Source organism: Myzus persicae, unplaced genomic scaffold (assembly GCF_001856785.1).
Source record: "Myzus persicae strain clone G006 unplaced genomic scaffold, MPER_G0061.0, whole genome shotgun sequence".
Classification (NCBI taxonomy): Eukaryota; Metazoa; Arthropoda; class Insecta; order Hemiptera; family Aphididae; genus Myzus; species Myzus persicae.
Genome location: NW_019104033.1, coordinates 243,634 through 267,973, shown reverse-complemented (window position 1 = coordinate 267,973; position 24,340 = coordinate 243,634). Strand labels below are relative to the sequence as shown.

General features: G+C 28.8%; 1 protein-coding gene across 5 annotated transcripts in view; it reads left to right on the top strand.

The window, feature by feature from the left end:
* The window catches only part of LOC111037846 (collagen alpha-1(III) chain-like), a 33,737-nt gene extending 19,900 nt beyond the window's left edge, over positions 1-13,837 (top strand). Inside the window, exons 2-29 of one of the 5 annotated variants that reach the window (XM_022320643.1) lie at positions 2,194-2,329; positions 2,393-2,815; positions 2,912-2,985; positions 3,058-4,336; positions 4,821-4,859; positions 4,937-5,050; positions 5,326-5,379; positions 5,498-5,575; positions 5,784-5,819; positions 6,037-6,108; positions 6,195-6,230; positions 6,369-6,440; positions 6,510-6,554; positions 6,750-6,863; positions 7,375-7,437; positions 7,598-7,633; positions 7,746-7,841; positions 7,974-8,072; positions 8,657-8,692; positions 9,218-9,340; positions 9,429-9,455; positions 9,589-9,717; positions 9,806-9,832; positions 10,619-10,741; positions 10,867-10,992; positions 11,244-11,357; positions 11,660-11,788; positions 11,850-13,837. In XM_022320643.1, coding sequence (XP_022176335.1) covers positions 2,194-2,329; positions 2,393-2,815; positions 2,912-2,985; positions 3,058-4,336; positions 4,821-4,859; positions 4,937-5,050; positions 5,326-5,379; positions 5,498-5,575; positions 5,784-5,819; positions 6,037-6,108; positions 6,195-6,230; positions 6,369-6,440; positions 6,510-6,554; positions 6,750-6,863; positions 7,375-7,437; positions 7,598-7,633; positions 7,746-7,841; positions 7,974-8,072; positions 8,657-8,692; positions 9,218-9,340; positions 9,429-9,455; positions 9,589-9,717; positions 9,806-9,832; positions 10,619-10,741; positions 10,867-10,992; positions 11,244-11,357; positions 11,660-11,788; positions 11,850-13,153 — 5,004 coding nt within the window. In that variant the 3' untranslated portion in view covers positions 13,154-13,837. Of the gene's footprint in view, positions 1-2,193; positions 2,330-2,392; positions 2,816-2,911; positions 4,337-4,820; positions 4,860-4,936; positions 5,051-5,325; positions 5,380-5,497; positions 5,576-5,783; positions 5,820-6,036; positions 6,109-6,194; positions 6,231-6,368; positions 6,441-6,509; positions 6,555-6,749; positions 6,864-7,374; positions 7,438-7,597; positions 7,634-7,745; positions 7,842-7,973; positions 8,073-8,656; positions 8,693-9,217; positions 9,341-9,428; positions 9,456-9,588; positions 9,718-9,805; positions 9,833-10,618; positions 10,742-10,866; positions 10,993-11,243; positions 11,358-11,659; positions 11,789-11,849 lie in introns of all 5 variants that reach the window. The other 4 variants (XM_022320644.1, XM_022320641.1, XM_022320645.1 and 1 more) reach the window with 4 other exon arrangements.
* The last annotated feature ends 10,503 nt before the right edge of the window (positions 13,838-24,340 follow it).

Here is a 24,340-nt window from a genome sequence, read left to right as displayed (position 1 = left end):
TTATTAAATTGAAAGGTCAGAGTAGTATCTAGAGTCGTACTTTGGTTATTTTTGATATTTTAATATTTTGATTTCAAAACAAGTTTACTTTCCGTAAACAGTTCTAAATAATGTCACACCACAACCTAAATCTATGCACTCATAATTAATTTTTAATTTAAATTATTAAAAAAATATGTATATATTATATTATAACGTACCTTTATACTTACAATAGGTATGTTGAACAATTTATGAGTTATACATTATGATACAGTGTTTATATTTGAGTGAAAAACATAATATGATAAAAAAACATTTTTATTGAATTCAACCAGATAAATATATTTCCGTTTTATTAGGTTTTGGACAAATACTTAAGCCCTGACGTTGTCCGGACAATATTATTTTTTAATATGCATATGGTTTATACGTAACAGCACACTGAGCGCACCTATACGACGGTTCAATATAATATAGGTAGGTAATTCACCATGCGAATGCACTAGTCTGAGTTGAATTTCTAAGTGGTGATTACGAGTGCTCTAGCTCGTGTTATGAATTCGACCAGTAGGTTCTCACAGTGAAAAAATGTAGGACAAAAATGCCAACACGATTATAATTTTTATAATTCTTTCTTGTGCCGAAGAACAACTACGGTTACACTTAGTTGGAATCGCGACAAAAATAACAGTTTAACATTCATTGGCAAAATTGCAAGGAATAACTATATTTCTTAGGTATATGCGCCGAGTTAAAATCAAAATATTATGTATCCTAGTTGGTACACGTAGCTGCATACTCAGGAGAATATATATATATACATATTATTTTATTAAAAAGCCTTACATTTTTAAAAAGTATTATAAATTTTAGGTAGACAACAAATTTGTTTATAAATATATGTAAGCGAGTAAAACTATATAGAATTGAAAGCATAAATCTAATTAGTGTCTTTGACCTCTTTGTAGAAAATAAAAAAATAGTCTTAACTGAATACAGTTTCAAACATCAGATCGTTTTGATCAGTATTAAATATTGATATAATGTGTTGTTTAACTTTGAGATGGCAGTACATTTCGATTTTAAATAGCAAGATGTAGTCATAATTTGTATTAATTTTTTGAGAGTATTTTTTATTTCGCATGCAACTTTTTAGTTTAAAAAATTTAATATACAAAATTAAGTTAAATCTTCTAGTTAAATGATATAAAGAATAATTCAAAATTAATGTTTAATTTATATTAATGTAGAGACATTGCAATATATTTTGATAGATATAAGTAGATAATCTAGAGTCTACAATTATATTGAGCATGTAATATTCAAAAATAGCTCAAGTACTACTTACAATTGAGCCTTACTGCATGCATTATGTCATGCAATAATTAGAATTTAAATGTATTTAAAACTTTAGGCAATCATTTTTCCTTTCCTATACTGAGTAGTTAGGTACACTTGCTATGAAGTAATCTATATCACTTATTGTATCTTAGATAGTCTAAACAAACATATATTATATAATTGTAGATACTTGGTATGTAACAAAAAGACTTGAAAATGTAAAATTAAAAATTGATTCTAATTAAAGTATCAACATAAAAAAAAAAAAAATACAAGATCTTATGTTGTATTTAAAACGCAAACGTCTATAAATTATATTATACAAAAACAATTTTTAAATATTGATTAGAAAAAAAAATTTGATTTATCAGGTAATTTTGTTGTACCTACCTAATACATGACGAATATATTATATTATATGTTCCAGCCTACGTGTAATGTAGAATATAAGTAGTAACATATTAAACATAAAAACTATTCAATTATCAAAAACTATATGATACATTATAGTTCTTTAAAGTTTAAACATATTCAATGAGTTGGTCATTTAAATTTTAAACTATCATATAGGTAAACAAATTTTATTTCTAACAAATGTAATACATCATAATCGTTATCTTCAAACTTTGAAGAGTTCTCGCGTGTCATTTTAACATTGACGTTGTGATTTTATACATTATTGGTGCATAGTAAATCTATGTTGTGAAATTGAATTAAAAATTGAATTCAATAGTAAAGAGACATTGATCTTGTTGATAATTTCGTAATTTGAAAATAACTTCCAATCCGATATAGTATTATGCTAAGTTTTATTTAAACTTTAAGATATCTTTAATAATATATATGATAAAATGTTCATTTTGTTTTTAGATGTATTTAATACTGTTCGCAATTTTGGGGATTCAGTTTGCCTTTTCTCAGCAAACTAACCCAAATGATTTGGAAGTGGTGCTTAACATTGAAGACAGCAATAAAACTCAATATCATGAGCAAAATTTCGATACCAGTATGTATTTTTGAGCCATAAATTATTATAATATAAAACTACATCAATTTTTTCATTTGATAGTGGCCTATATATTCGGCTACGAAGTAGGCCCAAATGGTCAATTCCACCACGAGAATAAAGGTCCAGATGGATTCACATATGGTTGTTACGGATATGTAGATCCAGAAGGAAAATTACAAGCAACTCATTATATATCTGATGGTTGGGGATATAGAGTTGTCACACCTGGTGAATCTGTAGAAATATTCCATCATAAACATGACCCCTCTGATGAAAATCAAACTAATGAAAGTTCTGAGGGAGGTTCGGAACACGAACATCATGGACACCATGGAGTGGTAACAGCATGGGGTGATCTTTATTTCCCAAAAGGATGTGGAGGAGGACGTCCAATTCAAGGTACTGGCCAATTAGGCGGATCTGGTTCATCGGGATACCCTAGTTTTGTCGGAGTTGGTCAACCAGGACCAGCTGGAGCACCCGGTATGAATTATTGTTACAACAATTTATATACAATATAATAAATATATTATTATAATATTCCAATAATTAATAATTGTAATTTGATAATGTCCCCAGGATCACCAGGACCGTCTGGTTCTCCAGGCTCCCCAGGATCTGGTGGTTATCCAGGTTCTGGTGGATCTCCAGGATTTGGTGGATCTCCAGGATCCCCAGGATCATTCGGTAAGCCGGGATATCCAGGTTCCCCAGGATCACCAGGGTCTCCGGGCTCCCCAGGATCACCAGGGTCTCCAGGGTCTCCAGGATCTGGTGGTTATCCAGGATCTGGTGGTTATCCAGGATCTGGTGGATCTCCAGGATCTCCAGGTTCATTCGGAAAGCCAGGATATCCAGGCTCACCAGGATCTCCGGGCTCCCCAGGATCACCGGGATCCCCAGGATCGCCTGGCTCCCCAGGAACACTTGGCTACCCAGGGTCAGGATCTCCAGGATCACCAGGATCCCCAGGCTCCCCAGGGGCACCTGGCTACCCAGGACCAGGATCGCCAGGTTTACCAGGATCGCCAGGATCACCAGGAACTCCAGGTTCACCGGGATCACCAGGGTCCCCCGGATCATTGGGCTATCCAGGATCAGGATCACCAGGTTCACCAGGATCTCCAGGCTCCCCAGGATCACCAGGATCCCCAGGGTCTGGTGGTTATCCAGGTTCCTCAGGTTCATTCAATAAGCCAGGATATCCAGGCTCACCAGGATCCCCAGGCTCCCCAGGATTACCAGGATCCCCAGGGTCACCAGGATCACTTGGCTACCCAGGATCAGGATCTCCTGGATCATTTGGTTACCCAGGTTCACAAGGATCTCCAGGCTCACCAGGAGCTCCAGGCTCACCAGGATCACCAGGTTCACCAGGATCACTTGGCTACCCAGGATCAGTATCTCCACCAACATTTGGTTACCCAGGTTCACAAGGATCACCGGGCTCACCAGGATCTCCAGGATCACCTGGATCACCAGGTTCACCAGGATCACTTGGTTTCCCAGGATCATTTGGTTACCCAGGCTCACAAGGATCGGCAGGTTCACCAGGGTCTCCAGGGTCTCCAGGATCCCCAGGATCTCCAGGGTCACATGGATCCCTCGGATACCCAGGTAGTTCCACAACATCACCCGGATCACATGGCTATCCAGGATCGCCAGGCTCACCAGGCTTGCCAGGCTCACCAGGCTCACCGGGCTCACCAGGCTCACCGGGATCTCATCATCATTTAGGAGGTTCGCCAGGATCTCCAGGATCTCATGGGTACCCTGGCACACAAGGATCTCCGGGTTCACCAGGATCTCCAGGCTCACCGGGATCTCCAGGGTTCCCAGGATCACTTGGATACCCAGGCTCACCAGGCTCTCCAGGTTCTCTTGGCTATCCGGGTGCACCAGGATCTCCAGGCTATCCAGGTGGTTATCCAGTATCATCAGGAACTCCAGGTTCACCAGGGAAACCCGGATCCCCAGGATTACCAGGAACTCCTGGCTTACCTGGTAATATTTTTGAAAGTTTAGTTCAGAGTTGAAATTATTTCTGTTGGTTAAAAAAGAAAATAGGTATCACTTTCATGAAAAGTGTGGGTATGACATTGTCTGACTATGAATATAAATTCAGTTCCTTACTGTGTCTGTAAACAGTAATTTTAATTATTGTGTTTTTAGATCACAAAATAGTTAAAACTACCGTTAAAAGATTAGGTAAAAAACTGAAATTAATGTTAAAAGTTAGCTGTTTAGTTTCATGAAAGTAACTATAGTTGCATCGTAGCTTATCAATAAATTAATATCCTACACATAACATAATACATATATACATACAGTATGGTTCACACATGATCGTTAACATATTGAGAAAGTAAATTTGTAGTGTGAATTATATACATAAACAATGTAGGTTATAAGTTATGTTTAAATTAACATAAAATGTGTAAAAAACTATTCAAATGGTTAAATATTTCTAAATTTAATTTTTTTTTAGGTAAACCAGGTTCAGGATTATCATCTTACCCAAAACCAGGTAATTTAATAATAAACTTACTGTCCACAAAATTTAAAATTTTATTTTTAATATCTATTCAATTGTTTTGTTATTAGGATCTCCAGGATCTCCAGGTATTCCAGGTGCTCCAGGTAGCCCAGGACTACCCAGCCTACCATCTTATCAAAAACCAACAGTTTATCCGTCATCCACTTATCCTGGTAGCTCAGGTTATTATGATCAATATAATATTTGATTTTAAAACCATTAAAAAGTATCTAATTTACAAATCTTATGGACTAGATATTTTTCAAAATGTAATTCTGACAACTTAAAATTTTTATGTACTGTCAACAATATAATTTAATTATATTAAATTTTAATATCTGTTTATGATTAGTAAATTTCATACTATTCAATGAATTAATTACGAAGTAATAATGTTTTTGATTTATAAAACAAATAATATTAGTAAGTTAAAAATGTTTTTTAAACCATTTCTCAGGTTCTCCAGGCTCTCCAGGCTCCCCAGGCTTACCCGGAACTCCAGGCTTACCAGGTTAATATACGACTAAACTTATGTACAATATATTTAGAAATTAATCTTGTGATTTAAAGAAATTACTTCAGCATCAATAAACGCTAAATTAATTATATTATTTACTTATTTTTTATAGGTAAACCAGGATCTCCAGGCTTTCCATCATATCAACAACCATCACCTTACCCCACTTCATCTTATCCTAGTGCACCAGGTAATACCTAATACCTAATACCCTTATAAGAAAATCATTAATCTAAAATAAATAATTTTAACTTCATGTTAGAATTTTTTTAAATAAATACATACTCATACGTATATGTTTCAGTAATATACAAATTGTTGATTTTATAATGATATGTTCATTATTTTAAATATTGTAAGGCAACTGATTAAATATATGCATTTTAAATTTTATTTAGGCTCATCAGGTTTACCAGGAACTCCAGGAATTCCAGGTTGGTATTTTATTACTTACTAATGCAATAACTATTATATTAATTTTACCACTTACATATTGTAAATAAAAAAAAACCACTGCGAATAACCTCACAATTTTCGACCACTTATGAGTTCACAAAAAAAATATTTAATTGTTGTTTTTATTCACAATCTATTATTTAGAAAAAGACATTAAATTATTGTAAATATAACATAAGATTAATTTTTACATAGGAGCTCCAGGTTTGCCAGGTTCACCGGGATCAATTTCATTTAACAGACCAACTTCATACCCAAGTGGTCCAGGTAATTTGACTGAGATCACTATAATTTGTTTCAATAACATGAAAAAATATTTAGTTAACACCAAATATTTTTCAAATTTAATCTAGGATCACCAGGGTTACCAGGATCACCAGGATTACCAGGTATAAATTAAATATTTTTAAAAACTAATATAAAATTAAAAAATGATTAAGTATTAAAAACTATAAATATCCAAATATTATGTTTTATATTTCATTTCAAAAATATTAAATAAAACAATAAATTATTTATTTATTTAGGAACACCAGGCCTGCCCGGTTCCTACCAAAAACCAACACCATACCCAGGAACATTATATCCTAGCGGACCAGGTACTTTGATAGGCTTTATAAACACTCATAAAATGTAATTTTAAAAATATAATTCTTAATTTGTACCAGGAGCCCCGGGATCACCAGGCACTCCAGGATACCCAGGATCACCAGGTACTAATAACTTAATTTCATTAGTGTATAATATAACATAATTATAACGTGAATAAATGTATAATATAAGACACTAAAATATAAATGTTAATTCATTAATTAATTTGTTTCCTTATAATAACATATGTCGTGATTTAATTTAGAGTACGAACATGTTTTTATATGTGTTTTATGTTTTGGTTTTTAATTTTGTAGGCCAACCAGGAACTCCGGGATTACCAGGTTCTTCACTATACCCGAAACCATCATACCCTGTAGCTCCAGGTTCACCAGGTTCTCCAGGTTCGCCAGGTTCTCCTGGTCTACCAGGTAAATTAAACACGATATTTGAAATAATATACATGCTATATAAAGGTAGACCTGTAGTGTAAAATACTATAGTGACGTACGTCATGCTGATATAGTTCTTACCAGAAACATAATTTCTAAGCTGTCCATTAAGTATTAAAAAAATTCGATTGTGTTGTAGATTTATAAACTGTATCACTCGAGAATTGAATTATTATTAGAAGGTTTTTTAGAGTTTATTAAAGTAGGTATGTGTTCCGTTAGTATATTGTACAAGTAATGTTCCATTAAATGACCAGTAAGCTAAATAATATTTTATGTATTAATAAATATCATTCTTTATCAAAATACAAGTAGTAATTGGTTAATTAGATTAAATTGTTTATTCTGCGGGCTGTTATTTTATTATGTATAAATATTAATGAATACAGAATAACACATGATATACGTTTTTAATTAATAATCTAATTTAAAAGTAAATTTAACTTTAAAATAAATTACAAATGTATCATTTTCAATTATTTGATTTAAGGAAAACCAGGATCTTATGTCCCACAATCTCCATACCCAGGATCAGTTTATCCAGGTACCCCAGGTATAGAGAAATATTTATTTAATTTTTTGCAAAATGTTAGTATTGCTTTCATATAAAATACAATACTTATAGACTACACAACTTTATTGTGTATATAAAAATAATTAAATAATAATATATTAACTCAATTAATATAATCTGGTTTCATTTTTTTTACTAGGTCAACCAGGTCAGCCAGGAACTCCAGGATTACCAGGTATAATATGTTTATTTGAAATAAACTTAACATATTAGTTAAATAACATTTTTACTTGGATTAAAATGCTTAAAGATTTTTAATATTAACCTTTTTAATAAAAACTATATAGGTAAACCAGGAGCATCAGTTATACCAAGTATACCATCATATGAAAAACCACAACCAACTTATCAAAAACCAAATGTAGGGTACCCCGGAAGTCCAGGTACATTAATATTTTTAATTATATTGTATTATTTATTTATATTGAGTATTAATCGAATAATTTTTTTATTTTTATAAAAATATCATAATATTTTATTTATATATATATTCTAATAAGAAATAATATGTTTAGGCCAACCAGGCACTCCAGGTTTACCAGGTGCTTCAGGATTACCAGGCACAATTTCATACCCGAAACCCACACCACCATCTGCATATCCCGTAGGACCAGGTAATGCAGTAACAAATAATAATACATAGTACAATACCTATAATCTATATATTATATTTAATACATTTAATATGATACAATGTACTACACTACATTCATGAGTATAAATAAAGATGTATAATATACTTATTTGCAATCATATCATAACTATATATTTATATTTATTATATTTTTATCTAATTCTAATACTAGACAATATAATAAAAATTCATTTTTTAATTAAATTTTATAAATCATTTAAGAATAACATGCAAATGAATGTTTAAATTAAAAATATTACAAGCAGAAAATAATTTAAATGTTTGAAGCAAATTATTACAAAATATTACCAACTAAGTACAACGGTCTTACATTTCATCAACATAAATAAGTATCAGACATTATGGTTTATGTATTTATTTTCAGATTTGTTTATAGGTTATTTTACTCACGATTTAGAAAAAAATATGAAACACAATATTAACATGATACCTATATAATAAAATAGATGATTTAAGGCAAATCAGAAATTTCTATGTGTACTCATCAACACAAAATTATGGTATAATGATTTATTTATTTACATATTTAATAATATTTTTCAGGTCAATCAGGATACCCCGGATCTCCAGGACTTCCAGGTAATTTTATTTAAAGAAAAAACATCTTATTATCACAAGAAAATGAGTATAAGAATGAACAAAGATATATTTTATAAATCCTAATATTGAAACTATAAAAACAGTCATTTAATCTGTATGTATGTAACTATACATATATATATTATATATGTATATTAAATACCTATAAAGGTTAATTAAGTAAGTACCATCCAAAACAATTGTTGTTGTATTTAATTGTGTAATTGAATTTATGAAAACTTGAAGTTACTACCTACATTAAATGTTTATGAAAATATCATTACACTATATTTTATTTTTGGAAAATATTTAATGAATAATATAATAATAATACAATAAATAAATAAATACCTAGTATGAAAAATAATTTGATTGACATAATATTTATTTATATTTTAATAACTTGATAAACCTATCATTGTCTCAAGGGTGAAACATAAAAATAATAGTTCAACAATTACATTAAATAACATATCTATTACGTTAAAACTTTTTTTTATATAAATATTATTTTTATTTTCGCAGGTCAACCTGGAACACCAGGTCTACCTGGGTCTGGATACCAGCCCTCATATCAAAAACCAACTCCCCTTAACCAATATGGAAATCCATCTTTATATCCAGGATCTTCTTATCCTGGAAGTCAAGGTAAACAATAAAAATTATTACAAAAAATACATAAAATATAAGAATGTTCTTTGTTTTGTTCAAATACAATATAATATAATTGTTTTAGGATTACCCGGAACACCAGGATTGCCAGGTACTTACTCATTTTTAATTGATAGTACAATACAATATATGAATAACATTAATTATCGTTTCAGATAAATACCTTTACTAAAATCTATTGGTTGAATAATAATTGTAAGAATAAAATTTTTTTTTTAATAAAGGTCAACCAGGTACACCTGGAACACCAGGCTCAGCTTATCCAGGCTCTGCATTAAATCAAACACCTAATTATCAATCTGTCAAACCAAGCTCACAGGGTTATCCAAGTTCCTCATATCCAGGAAGTCCAGGTATAATATTTAAAATTATATAATAATCAACATACAAGCAATGTGAATAATTATAATAATATATCTTTCACATTTGTTTATGTTGTAGGTCAACCGGGCACCCCAGGATTACCAGGTTAATAATATATAATATACGACTCAAAATTAAAAAAAAAAAATAATGAAATTAACGTTATTCAATTTAAAAGCAAAATTGTTTCTAACATAAAAATATACTTTCTAGAAGTATATTCTACACAGTACAGTTAGCCAAAAGTTGCTATTCGTCAAAAAAGACAATTATTAGGAAAAAGTTTTTTAATGTTCAAATTAATAACTCATCAAAAATATAGTTGGTGAAATAATAATAATTTTTAGTTTATTTTGAAGTTGCACGTTTATTTAACTCATTCAACTAATAATAATATCTCTTATTTATCTTTAAAATGGTATACAGTCACAGTCATACTACAAATATTTTGACATAACTACTGTTTTTTTACCTTTATCACTAAATGTCTGTATAAATATATTATTATAACGAGATAAATGTAAAATATTTGAATTTTTCTTTAATAAGTGGTTTGAATTTTATGCTCAATAAAATAACATGCTCAACTATATTATTTTAAAATATATACTTTTATATGAAAATATTACTTATAAAATCTATACACGAAATTACCAATAGTAGATAATACTTCAATGTATTTTAAAATAAGTTACTAGTTAGAAAGTGTCTTTGTGACATCATCATTTACTAAACATTTATAATTTAAGTACATAATACATACATTATATTATTCATATATGACATTTTCAATGTCTTAAGAACTTAAAATTATTTTTTAACAAATAAAAATTTAACAATTACCTATTTAATATATTTTTTTATAAAATAATTTGTGAAATATGATTGTAGGTCAACCAGGAACCCCAGGAATACCAAGCCAGCCATCTTATCAAAAACCAAGTCCACCAACATACCCAGTTAAACCAACATATCCTTCACAACCATCGTATTCTGGTTATCCCGGAAGCTCAGGTAAATACAATTTAAAAAAAATTACTTCATTATGCCTATAAATCTAAATGACTGTTTAAACATTTTCAAACATTCAAATTGTATTTAAATCTTGTATTTGATCGTAACTGTGATTTATACCTCAGGCCAACCAGGAAAACCAGGTACTCCTGGTACTCCAGGTACACCAGGTACACCAGGAATCCCCGCGGGACCGTCCTACCAAAAACCTACACCACCTGCTGGATATCCAGGTTCTCCTGGTACACCAGGTACATTTAAACTTGAATTTTGACCTAAACAGTTTAAACTTTAAATTTAAAGTAGTTATCTATGACAATTTACTGCTATATTCGCTAGTTGATATATATTTTTTCTGGAGTAAATTTTTAAGGTTTCAAATATTTGCTTTAGGAGTTGTTAATCTATTCATTTTTACTTTATAATATAGGTATCAAATATTATCCTTAAATTTACTCTAACTAATTTTTAATTTTAGTATTTTACTTTGTAAATATTTTAGGACAACCAGGAACCCCTGGCCTCCCAGGTATTCCAGCTCAATCGTTTGGTCAAAATCCTCAAGCTTCGGTTGACTATGGAAAACCTAATCCATCAGGATATCCTGGTTCTACAGGTAAAATATATTATATCTAGAGTTTTTACATAGATTTTAGTTATATAGGCTACTAATAAATAAATAAATATTATAGATTTTAGACTACTAATTTTGAGTAAACTAATAAATTAAAAATTTTAAATTGTCATGTGGATGATAGCGTAAACATGGTTGTTTTCAATGTTATGTATCAACAACTGTATAGTGGTTGAAAAATACATATTTCAAATATTTGATGATTAATAACTTTTATTAATGATTTAGTTATGTAATACGCGTAATTACTTTTTATGTGTAACATAATCGTGTTATTGTTTAAGGTCAACCAGGCCTTCCCGGTCAACCAGGCACTCCAGGAACTCCAGGAACCCCAGGATTCCCAGGTTCTTATCCCACTTCACCAAAACCCAGCCCATCTCCCATAACTCCAGGCAGTGGAAGTGTATCAGGTTAGTATTTAAATAACTCAATACATTTTTTAACTTGTAGTTAATCATCATTTTTTTTAAGGTTTACCATCCAATGGTTATCCAAATAAGCCTAATCCTCAACCAACATACCCGGGTCAGAATTATGTCTACCCTACCAGCTATCCTCAAAGACCAAATGTTCCTGACTATGGAGCACAGCAGCCAAATGAATATCCAGGGTATTTGAGTTCAGGTTATCCAGTACCCCCTCCTCCAAATGCACCACTTCCTAATTACCCACCACCTAGTTCACCATCTGGGTACCCTGGTTATTTTGAACTTTACCCGGGTCAAAATCAAGTATACCCTGGTCAACCAGATTTTAATTCATACCCAGCTGGCGATCAATATCCTTTCAACGGAAATTTGTATGGTTATCCTGAACCACAATTTACATACCCAGCAACAGAAAACAAAGGTAAAACACCTCAAATAACTACACCCGTCTCTACTTCAACATCTGGTTACAAGAGTAAATCTAGCCAAACAACTGTAGAATATCCAAAAACACCTAGTTTGATAGATGTACGCATTAATGTGCCAAATGAACCTGAATCCAATGATGGCCAAAAAGCCGTAGTTTTAAGTAAAAATGAATTAATAGGACCATCGTCGGGATCATCTGGATATTCCAGCTCACTTACTCCACAATACGTGAACAGTCCTACAAAGGCACCCAAATTACCATATCAGTTTGGTCAAGAATCGAATCAGGTAGTCTTATCATCAAACAAACCAGAGACCAGCACTCTGTTGTATAGTGTACCAGCTAAAACATCATCGACACCTGAAAATATTAATTCTGTGGAATCAACCAGTACCATATCTTACGAAGACCAATTCAGTACTCTTTCACCGGATTCTTCGACGCCAGTCAATATAATTCCTTATCCTTTGCCAATTGTGCCAAATCCAGGATCTTGTCCATGCTATTTTGTTCCACCAACAAGTAGTAATTCTACTAATCAAATACAACAACAACAACCAACATTTGACTTGAATAATCTCCCGGAGGGTGCTGTTATTGGATTTGTGCCTGTAGTATTTTATCCATCGTGTGGAGCAGGAAGTGCAGCATCAAAAGATGTGCTATCATCTAAATTAGAACCTGTTTTCCCCTCGGCTTATCAGGTACCATATAAATGTTCATATTGCGAACAAAGTGAATCACAAACTGCAACTATCAGAAGCAGTTTTGATCAAGTAGTGAAACAAAGTCAATTAAATCCATCCGTTGTAATTAAAAGCCCAAGTAGAAAGAATTACCCAAATGCCCCAATTTATGACCAACAAGAATTTGGAAGAAAAATAAAAGTTGTAAGAAGGAAAACAAAAGATGAATAATATTGAAAATAATAGCAAAACACTTTTAAAGACTAAAAAAAACTACAAACTAGAAAACAAATAAAACAGCACAGCATAAATATAACATTTCAATATTGTTTATATTTGAACATGCAGCTATGCGATTGGGTCCATATTGAACAAAAAAAAAAAAAAATCAATTGACAGTTAAATTGTACTATAAACTTTAATGCCACAAAAGCTCAGGTAATTTTATTTTTAGTTTAAGTTAATTTTATTGATTGTAATCCAAATTACAAGGATATTTTTTTATTGAAAGTGTTTTTTTTTTTTAAATAAACGTTTAATAGGATCAAAATGTACAATAAATTATAATTAAATAATCGACATTGAAAGTCATTTTATGAATGTATTATTGGCTTTATTAAACAGCAATTTTAATTGTTCCAATTGGATTTTAATGAAAATGTTATATTACGTTTATTAGTGTATACTATCTGTTAATTATAACCCGTCCAGAAGTTACCAAACATTTTCTGTCAATTTATAGATACTGTCGTAAGTCTAAATAAATCTTTGTTACGACAAAACTGTATATTTGTATAAGGTAACTCCTGGATAGACGTTGATTGACAATTTTGATTTTTTTCTTAATGAATATTTGTTTCTATGTGCCGTACCTAAATGTCAATTAAAAATAAATAAAGTATAAATAATTTGAATTGTAAAATTGTGTTTACATTATTTTAATTAGATATGAAATATTCAGTATCAAAAAAAAATAATATTTTTAAGTTATTTGAAGAAAATAATGTTATAGGTATGAAGATAGATGACAATTTATAAAAATAGTCTCATAGTTATATTTTTACTGCATTAAATTAGTGTTTAGTATGTATTATTTCGATCCAAGTGACATATTGAATAAGGATTTAAAATGTGGATAAAAATAATATGTTTCCAAGAGCGTTTAATGTTTGTCATATTTGAGTATTTGACGAGCATCATCAATTTATGTATACCACTTCAATATTTCGTGAAATACTTTTGCATTTATAATACGTCATTCGTTATAAGTTATTAATATATTTTTGGATAACCCAATTATTAAGAATATTTTAAAATTAAAATGGATTTCGCACAACCGATACCCACTCAAATAACACCATTCGACATTAACATACAATGGGTCCATATATATTATATATGTTTAGTTTTATGAATGGAACGAGTGAAATACATTCTACACATTCCTATACATTCTTCGTGCCGGTGGAGTGATGTCGAATATTCTAAAATATTATTATAAGTATAACAAAAATATATGCCATTCAACAGTAGTATTTATGTAGTTAGTATTATTAACAGTTGGATTATTCTATACTTGATAATTTCAATTTATATAGATTTGTTGATAAATATTATTATAATATAATATTTGGCTGCAGCTTATGATCTGTGAACATTTTGAATTTCAATACTATTTCAATAGTAAAAAATTGAAAAACAAAAAAAAACAAAATTTATTCGCGTGATATTTGCTATGGAGAAGAAAACGTTTAAAACATTATTATGGTATATGTAAGTAGGTACCTACCGGATCAGAAAGAATTAACTATCGATTAAAGGATAATGTAAAATATGTTTAGCTATATAAGGGCATTGATAAACTATATAGGTAGTTACGTATTATAATTTAAATAAAATTAGTAGTAACAGCTTAAATATTGTAACAGTTATTTCTGCAAAGGCCACCGAACGAGCGAGCAAATGGTAATGTGAACTGTAAACTGTTTATACTTAGTGGTGGTTTAGTTGGTATATGGATTAATATACAATGCACACTTACTGTGATATTATTATTTGTCCTTGAAATTAAAAGCTTCTGGATATTTGAGTTGTCGTAAAACATTCGTTGGTAATTGGTAAATGTGTAATAATGTTATTTATTTATTTATAATAATGTAATAGAAAATTCGTAACACCAGTGATTTCTTTGAATTCAATAACTGTGAATTGTTGATAAAATATTTCATTTTAGTATTTGCCATATTGGAAAAACAATTTTATCATTCAATTATGACAACAGAGCAACATTCAAATAGCTTATTTCATTTTTACCATTAAAATATGCCGTTCGACGTAAATACCACTATAATTATTATATGTATGAAAAATAAGACAACAATTTTAGGATTTTCCAGACGGTATTAGGAATTTTAACTACTCCCCCACGGCTCCTATTAATGTCAATTTTCGACTGGGAAAATTAATATTATATAATGTCTCGTATGATAATAATCAAAAAGGAAACACAAATTAACTTGAAATATATTTTATTTAAATATACATTAAATTTTACTCGGTTTAACTACCTAAGTGGTTTGTCAAATTGAACATCGAAATCCTTTCATGTTCGCCCACATTCAGTATTATTTATCTGTCGCCGTATAATGCACACTATGTTAGAGAAATACAATATTACATACGCCGTGATACGTTGGTAATATTATAAAGTCTCGTCGGCAACAAAAAAAATATGGAGCATTTTGTTAAATATAATTAAATACATTTTGTTAGCAAAGCAAAATTTTGTAATTTGCAGGTTTGCTTCCCAAAAATATTTCGTTAAACAGGCAATTTCGTCTAATGAGAGTTCGTTATACTTGGATTTTATTCACGCAATATGACCATGTACCGCGCGACTTGATATTTTAATTGATAAAAACAATTTTGTAATTTTTTGAAATAATTTCATATTTTAAATTTTAAACTTTTAGGTATCATAATATGGCTCAAACCTCAATAAAATTCCTAAATAGTTATTTAGTAATGTAATTTAGGCAAAGTTAATTTAAGTATAGATATTAATATTAATATTAGTTTATAGTAAAACTTATTTATAATGGAATCTCTTGGTACCAACAGATTTTTAAGTAACATACTAGGAGTTTCTGGTTATTGAGACTACAATATATGGCATATAGGTAATATGAAACTGATGCTATTGTCGGTTTTAGGGAAAATAGCGTTTTATTTATTCCGTTATAGGTCTTATAGTGGGCGCATTATAAGGAGGTTTTACTGTATATTGTAGATTGTAAATAACGCTTTGATTATATTTGAATGTCGAAATACAGTACATAGTAAAATATAGTGTCCTATGGTAATCACGGTTTGTAGAAATGAAAAGTGTTTTAACAATAATTCGAAGGACAATCGTCTCACATAAATCACAAATGTATAAAAGGCTAATGAACTAAAATTAATCAAACACCCAAATTAACTCATTTTCATCAAGCGAATAAATGAAGCATTGATTGATTGATCAATCCCGAGGGGTCGAGACGTTGGTTGAAATGTGAATGGCCAGGTCCAATGGCCTCGGATGCCGAGACTGATGCTAAAATGTATAGAAGTTATGTCTCTAGCTGTTCTGCCTATACCTGAAGTTTAGGAATATTATAATTTAGGATAACTGACTTTGTGATTACAAAACAAATGTCAGCACTTTTGGCCATAGCTTCTTGTAATTAAACTCAACCTAAAATATTTAAATAACAAATAATTCATATTTCATAGCAAGTTTTGTGAAATATAATTACTATTATTGAAATATTATGCTTTCACGATGGATTCAAACAAATAATAATTGTCATTCAGTTACTATAAAGTGACAGATTCATACGAAATATATCAAGTAGTGTCAACACGTATAATAATTTGATATAAAAACAAATCATTTTTCAAGATTATGTAAAACCGACTTTATAATAATAATTGGGTTTTACTTTTTTCAATGAAAAATATTTGAGTACCTACATAAATATTAATAATTATAGCTATTCATGATTCAGATTCATAAATATATTGTAATTTGTATATTTTAACGATCTTTATATTTTGTATATTATGTAAGATTCATATTTTCAAATAATGTTTTTCTTAATTATAACGTCATTTATTTTTGTTCGATAAGTAAAATAATATTGTTTGTGATTTTTTGATAATAGCTACATGATTGCTGCGCACAAACGGTTGGGAGCGTATTTTTTCTGGACAAATATAAACTCGATTAACTTTTTTGTTGTACACTTTGGCCTGCAATTAGAGACAACGAAAATGTCAATTGTAAACTCGGCCTGGTAATAGCGAGTAATTAAAACGTCAATTGTAATATCCGCTTCATAAATATACATTATTCAACCCACCTGAATACTATATTCTGTCATCAACAAATAATAACAAGAAATACAAACATAAATCTAAATTCCTGAATAAGCCATTGAAATATCAAAACTAAAAACTAGTAATTGTAAAATTATTAGACGTTACGCTTCGAAAATATAAAGATTACAAAGTATATGTGCTTACATATTATTAGTGTTATGAAAATGATTGTAAAAAAACAACCGAGGATAATATGAAAATAATGAGGATTGCCTGTGACTCGTATAATACGCTGAATGATTCTCTCAATAATACAAATAATTTACTATCTAATTAAAAAAAAAAAACAGGCCTATAGTTTATTTTTAACTAAAGGATAATTTCACCCCCGAACACTTCCTGGTATATTTTGGCACATGTCTGCTTGGCATCAGCACATCAATAAAAATGCAATAATAATAAATAATAATAATTGTTGAGTGGTTAACAATAATAAATAATAGTACAATAAAAATGTAAAATAATAAACACTATCGTGGTAATTATTATCAGTTTTAATATATAGTAACAAGGCCGCTGGGAGAAGATTTCAGGAGCAGGACCCCCCGACATTTTTCGAAAGTAGAAAAATGTTATCTCTGAATATTTTTCGTTGACTATATATATACATTGTATTAAGAATAATTTAATGTTTTCGTTAAAACAGAAATAACGAGAGTAAAGAGTTTTTATATTTGAACTTAAAAAATTACAAATGTCCAGTAGGAATCTAAATGAAAATAATGTTGGACCTTCACCTCCCGAAGAAATTTGTTTTCGGCTAAGGTCTAGATATTATATAATATTATAACGTAATATTAATATACAAAATTACCATGATAATTATAGGAAGATTACCATAATATATTTTATTTTACATAATGAAATAGTACGCTTCTGTCTAAACAGTAAACATCAAGTCATCAACTGAGATTCATTACTTATGAATTGTTTTATTGTATTTGACAAGTGGTCATTATAGTTAATTTGTTTTGGATTTTCATTCTTTTACGTTTATTAGTTTATTATTACCTATTTATTTGTACAGATCATTTTGAAAGGAATTTACATTTTCAAATTATGTAGATATATAAATCATAATTACAATTATATATTTGAAAAATACCAATATATCTAAAATAATAGTCATTTTATTTGATTTAAACATTACATTTTAAATTTAGCAAATAGTTGTTAGAACTTTTCATACAAGCTTCTCTTTAATTTGCAAGTTACTCAACTTTGATAATTGGCATACTACATTCATTTAACAAGATGAACTCACTGTGTTATAAATGTTGTACATCAAAAATAAACATTTAAATTAATATTATTTTGTTTCTTGACTATAATACTAATGGTTATTTAAGTATTAATATTCTTGCTGACTTAAATTATTGATGTTTAAATTGATGTTAAATTTAATACTGAATGAAAGCCAATGTTCGCATCAAAGATTATAACTGTCTGTATATTTTGAAATTTATTATTTTACCATAAGAAAATAATTAATTATATTAAAATAATTGAATAATGAAAATATGGATTATTTAATCGTTACATTCATAACAATTCATGTATTAAAAGATTATGAATGCTGATTTTTTTATATAAAAAAAAAAAATGAAAGAATATTTTCTGAATAAAACTCAACATTTTAAATTTTCCAACCATCAGTCATATTTACATTCAATACAACTAATAATTAAAATGTGTGTATTCTTTGGAAAATACATCGGTATATCGTATGACGTATTTCTTAATAAAATGTAATTGTATGGAGTCAACTCGAGTTATCAGATACCAATAGAGATAATGAAAACTTAAATTTGAATCGTCAAACTATAATCTTACTCATGACAGCGCATGAATATTTAAATCTTTTTTTACACACAAAGAACATCATAAGCAGACAAATATTAAAATAAGAAGTAATACAAGAAGTACAATCTAACATTTTTCAATAATACCACAAACTGTGTAACATTAATTAAAACGGCACCACATGTAAAGTACTTAAAGACCAAAATATACAATGATGTATGATTGTAATGAAATGTAAACATTTATAATGATAACATCTTTTAGAAAACATTATAATAATCAAGTTTTCAGTAAAACAGAGCTATGTTTTTGCTTATTTCAAAGGTCTGAATATTAATCTAAGTCCCAACACAATTGCAGGACATGAACACTATTAATTAATCTTGTTTTTATCTCAAATGAGTAAAAATTAAAATGTATTAAAGAACTTGTTTTAATTTAAATATAAATTATTATATTATATTATATAATCGCATATAATCAATATTCTTAATCTAGAAAAAAAAAATTATAACTTATATAGCAATAAATAATTTATTATTTCTTTTTAAAATTACAAAATATATTTATTAATAAATGTACATTTGAAAAATATTTTTTGCATGTAGAACATTTATTATTGAGCGACGTTACGAATGTCATTTGAATTTAACAAAAACATTAAAAAAAAATTGTTGTGTATTATCATTCATCAATAATGGAATCAGTTTTACTGCTTCAGTCTGTAACTTCAATATATTTTCTGGCAGAAAAATGGAAAACATATAGTTGATACTTTGGAGAATCAAATTAAAAAAAAAAAATCTCAGTATTAATATTATTTACATGGTTTACATAATTCCACTTTTTTGAGCTATTTATTGATGTTTTACTTATGTATATATTATGTGATAAATATTAAATATACTTTTATAAACAACTGTATGCTAGGTAAAGGGCTTGCAAATTGAATACAAGATCCCCCATAAGTTTCATTTGTTTCGTATATTTTTTAAAGTTTTCGATTGCTGAGATTGCTGGAAAATGAAGAATAACAATATGAATTAGGTAATTATATTCTGCATTTGTATAATTTCAACATTATCAAAAAATCATTACGTTGCCGTTTTGTGTTATTAACCTTAAGTTTTTATCTATTCATGTTATACGGGCATTAAATTCGCGAGCCCAAAGCACGGAATAAGACAATACAATTTACTTAAACCTAATTACAACGGTGTTCATATGGGGTTGCTGGAATTAATAGGGTACCTACTCGTTCGCGATGAGCATCATTCTATGAACAGTGTGGTGTGTGGTTACGTAGGTGTTCTATTTTATACCATTACTTGCATTATGTTACAGATTACTTATATAGAATAACAATACAAACACTGTGTTTTTAGTGACGGAAAATACTAAGTGCAATATTCATATCATAAAGTTGATTAAAACAAATCGCTGGAAACTCTTGTTGTAATTCCCCCCCCACCCCCTATACATTGTTTAATGCAATTGTGAATTCTACTAGAGATTTATAAGCTATTTAGACTCTTGTATGTAGATGTCTAATTCACTTGTTTCGCATATAGGTACGCGACAAGCTACGCCGCTACAATTATGAGGGTGATCTATTTAAAGCAATACACTCTATATTTGATAAAACACTAATTTCGTTGAAAATGTTTCTTTAGCATAATTTAAAATCGTTACAAAACAACATTTTTTTTTGGATTAAAATTACATTTTTTACTATTTTTTAATAAGTGTATGTTTTGAATTCCAAAATACCTATACTTTTAAGCAGAATATTATTTGGAGAATTTCGATCTTTAAACATCCAATTTCGGAAAGTAGTTTATTAGTTGTAAGAATTTAAACCACCATTTTACGTGGTACTTCATGTAACACTCCAGTCCACTCTATTTATCCTAACTTAAAATGCTTATAACAGTTATAACTCATTAACTAGGTACACATTCAAAATTCAATATTTATTTATCTAAGTACTCAAAAATATATTTTTCTCTGGACAAGTAAAACAATAAAAAAAAATTAATTTTTTTAAAAAGTTTTGTTTTTTAACGACCTTAAATTATGTTAAAAAAATATATTTTCATAAACAATAAAAGTTTTTGAAATAATGAGTGTTTCATATAATAGATCACTGGTATAACGGTCTGGTCGCTGTTTCAGTCTAACAAACAACTCATTATTCGAATCGTGTAGTGCCTCACGTCGATTTCAAAATTGTAATTTTAAGGTGTTCATGAGGTACTTATAATATTATTTATTCTCTTTCAAAAAAATGTGTATTCCACTCTGTAATAAATAAATAAAAATTAAAGTTGAATGTACTCGTATATACTAGATTTTCATCATGTATTTTATAGTTATAGACTTATAATAGTAGCATACTGATTTATGGCTTAATATAAATACTTATGTAAATATAATGTATTATTAATTTTAATGTAAATATATTATTTTATGATGGAAATATTAAGAAATTAATTATTTCCATTATTGTCATTAAGATAGTTTATTGTGATGGATGAATCATTAATATTAGTTAGTTTTATAATAAGAAATAAGAATTTCCTTTTTATTCATTGCTTTAAAAGTAGGTACTCAAGATTGAGGAATTTCAATGTAACAACTTTAAGAATTTAACACTAATATAGTTGTTTTGTTAACTTTTTAGAAGTCGGAAAATATACCAAATATACGAGTATATAAATTACAAAATACTCTCAATACTTCGCATAACAAATTTAAAAAATACATAATGATTGAGGTTTATCAATATCGAATACAAATTCGTTCAATGCGTTTTCTAAAGTTTAAATGATTGAATACCTACATTCATATTAGTACATTACTCATAAGGAACATGTTTTGTATTTTTTTCATTTATTTATTTGAGGGCGCATATTTTTTTTTTGTATTTCAAATATTTATAACACGTTGTGTGAATACGTTTTTTTTTCATTAAAACTTATAAGTATAAATGACGAAAGGGTAAAAATTATTGGTCTGTCGAAGCCTTGTAAAAAGAATCCATGGAACTTAACAAATTTCTTAATCATAAAATAACTATTATTGTTGTTATTATAAATATCAATTGCATATTATATATTTTATATATAAATTCAATTTGCGCTCAGGTCAGCAAATAATAAAAAGTGATTTTGATGTCAATAACTAAACAAAAACTTTGTTACACCGTGCTCAATATTCAACGCATATTAAAATACAAATCTATTATAATTTATTTTACTTTACCGATGAATTACAGATAACAAACTAGCATAGCTAAGCTATGAGACATAGGACCATTTAGGTACGCGTATAACAAGCCGAAGGATTGACATTAAACATTTTGTAAGGTTTTCAAAAATTGTTATATCTATGTGATGGATAACCATGATGACATCATAATAATAATATATAACATAGTAAATTTATATTTTATCAATGTTCAAAAAAAGTCTTAAGATTACTCGTCTAATGGCGTTTAAAAAAGAATCGTGCTGAACTTAAAGATATAAATTGTCTTACTGCACTCTACTATGCATTGGTGAAGTCTATTTTTCAATTCGTGTCTGTGGTTTGGACTCCGTCTCTGCAGTCTGGTCTAATCGATAAGCTTGAGAAACTACGAAGCCGTTTCGAATACATTGTTCTAGTATCGTCAGATACTCGTGGAAAGTATTCTGTTGTAGTGTTAGTGTACAAGTTAATAAACGCTACGATAGATCGTCCTGAGTTTTTAACAGGAATTGACTATAAAGTGCTACCTTTTACTCTAGTTATAAATCCAGTTTTCATGTTCCGTTTGGTTTTAGGTATTATGTAAATAATAGTCAGTTGTGCCGCTTGGCGCTTGCCTAACTCGTGTAACGTATATTTAGTCAACTTTGATTTTAATTTTAATCCAGTTACGAAATTGAAATTGTAGGTAGGTGGGTATTTAATTAATTTTATTATCGAATTGTTGTATTAATTATTTACGAAACTTACTGTATGGCTTTACCCCGTGCAGGTGTCAATTAATAATAAATAAATTATAAATTATAAAAAAATAGAAATACTGTAATAATTGTGGTACCTATATAATGTTTGTGCAAAATTTTTACTTTCCTGTTGTATACGGTGTATAATACTTATGTAATTGTATTCTTTAAGGTTAGATATTAAACAATATTTTTGGCAACGAGTGTATTTAAAACGGACGAATAGTAACGTAATTTATTTTACTACAAGTGCAATGATAGGTTGATTACATTTTCCACAAAAACATGGCATATTTTATAAAATTCATTATTATTATTATTTTTAAATTTAATGACTCAATTCATGATACTTATTCATTACAATAGTGTATATTTATATCTTACTAGTTGTCTCGTTCGGAATTGTACCTGAAAAAGATTTGTTTTTTTTATAAATATATTTGTGAAAAAATGTGTTTGCCATATTTCTACTTATTATTTTAGTAAGTAGTAATATAATATTATGTAAAAGCCAAAAAAAAGAAGTCTGAAAAAAAATTCATGAGTGAACTACCATTTAGCTACCTATATTGGTTGAAAAAGTAAGATATAAACATCTTCAGGTTTCAAGGAATCGATTCATATAATTTTTATTTAAAACGGTCCAGTAGTTTTCAAGTGTATTAATTACTGACAGACAAACATCCATTTATAATATATATGTTATGTATAGATAGATGACAATAAATTAATTAATTCGATTCACGCCCAAGTCATTGAATAATAAAGAGAGATCATAAAATATAGAAGAATTTTGTTTCACGCTTTACAAACAGATTGTTTTAACGAAAATTCTTTAGGTTTAAAACACTACTTAATTATAATATAGTTTTTTCAGTAAATTTCTCTATAAATATATGTATTTTTTTTTTTTATGAACATGATTCATTTATTAGATACTTTGTTAGACATTCAGTTAGTGAACTTCAAATATTTCAAGAAAATATACTGTACGATTGCTGAATATCAAGTTTCAATCATTAAGATAACGATGGAACATAAAATACCACCTGGTTATTCTGAGATTAATAGATATTACAAGTTTTTACTTTTTTGAATGACACTGTACATTTTTATTTCATACTTTACGAAGCAGAATAATATTCAAAGTATTTAAATGTATAAAAATCAAATGTTGGGCTGAGTTCATTCAGTCTTA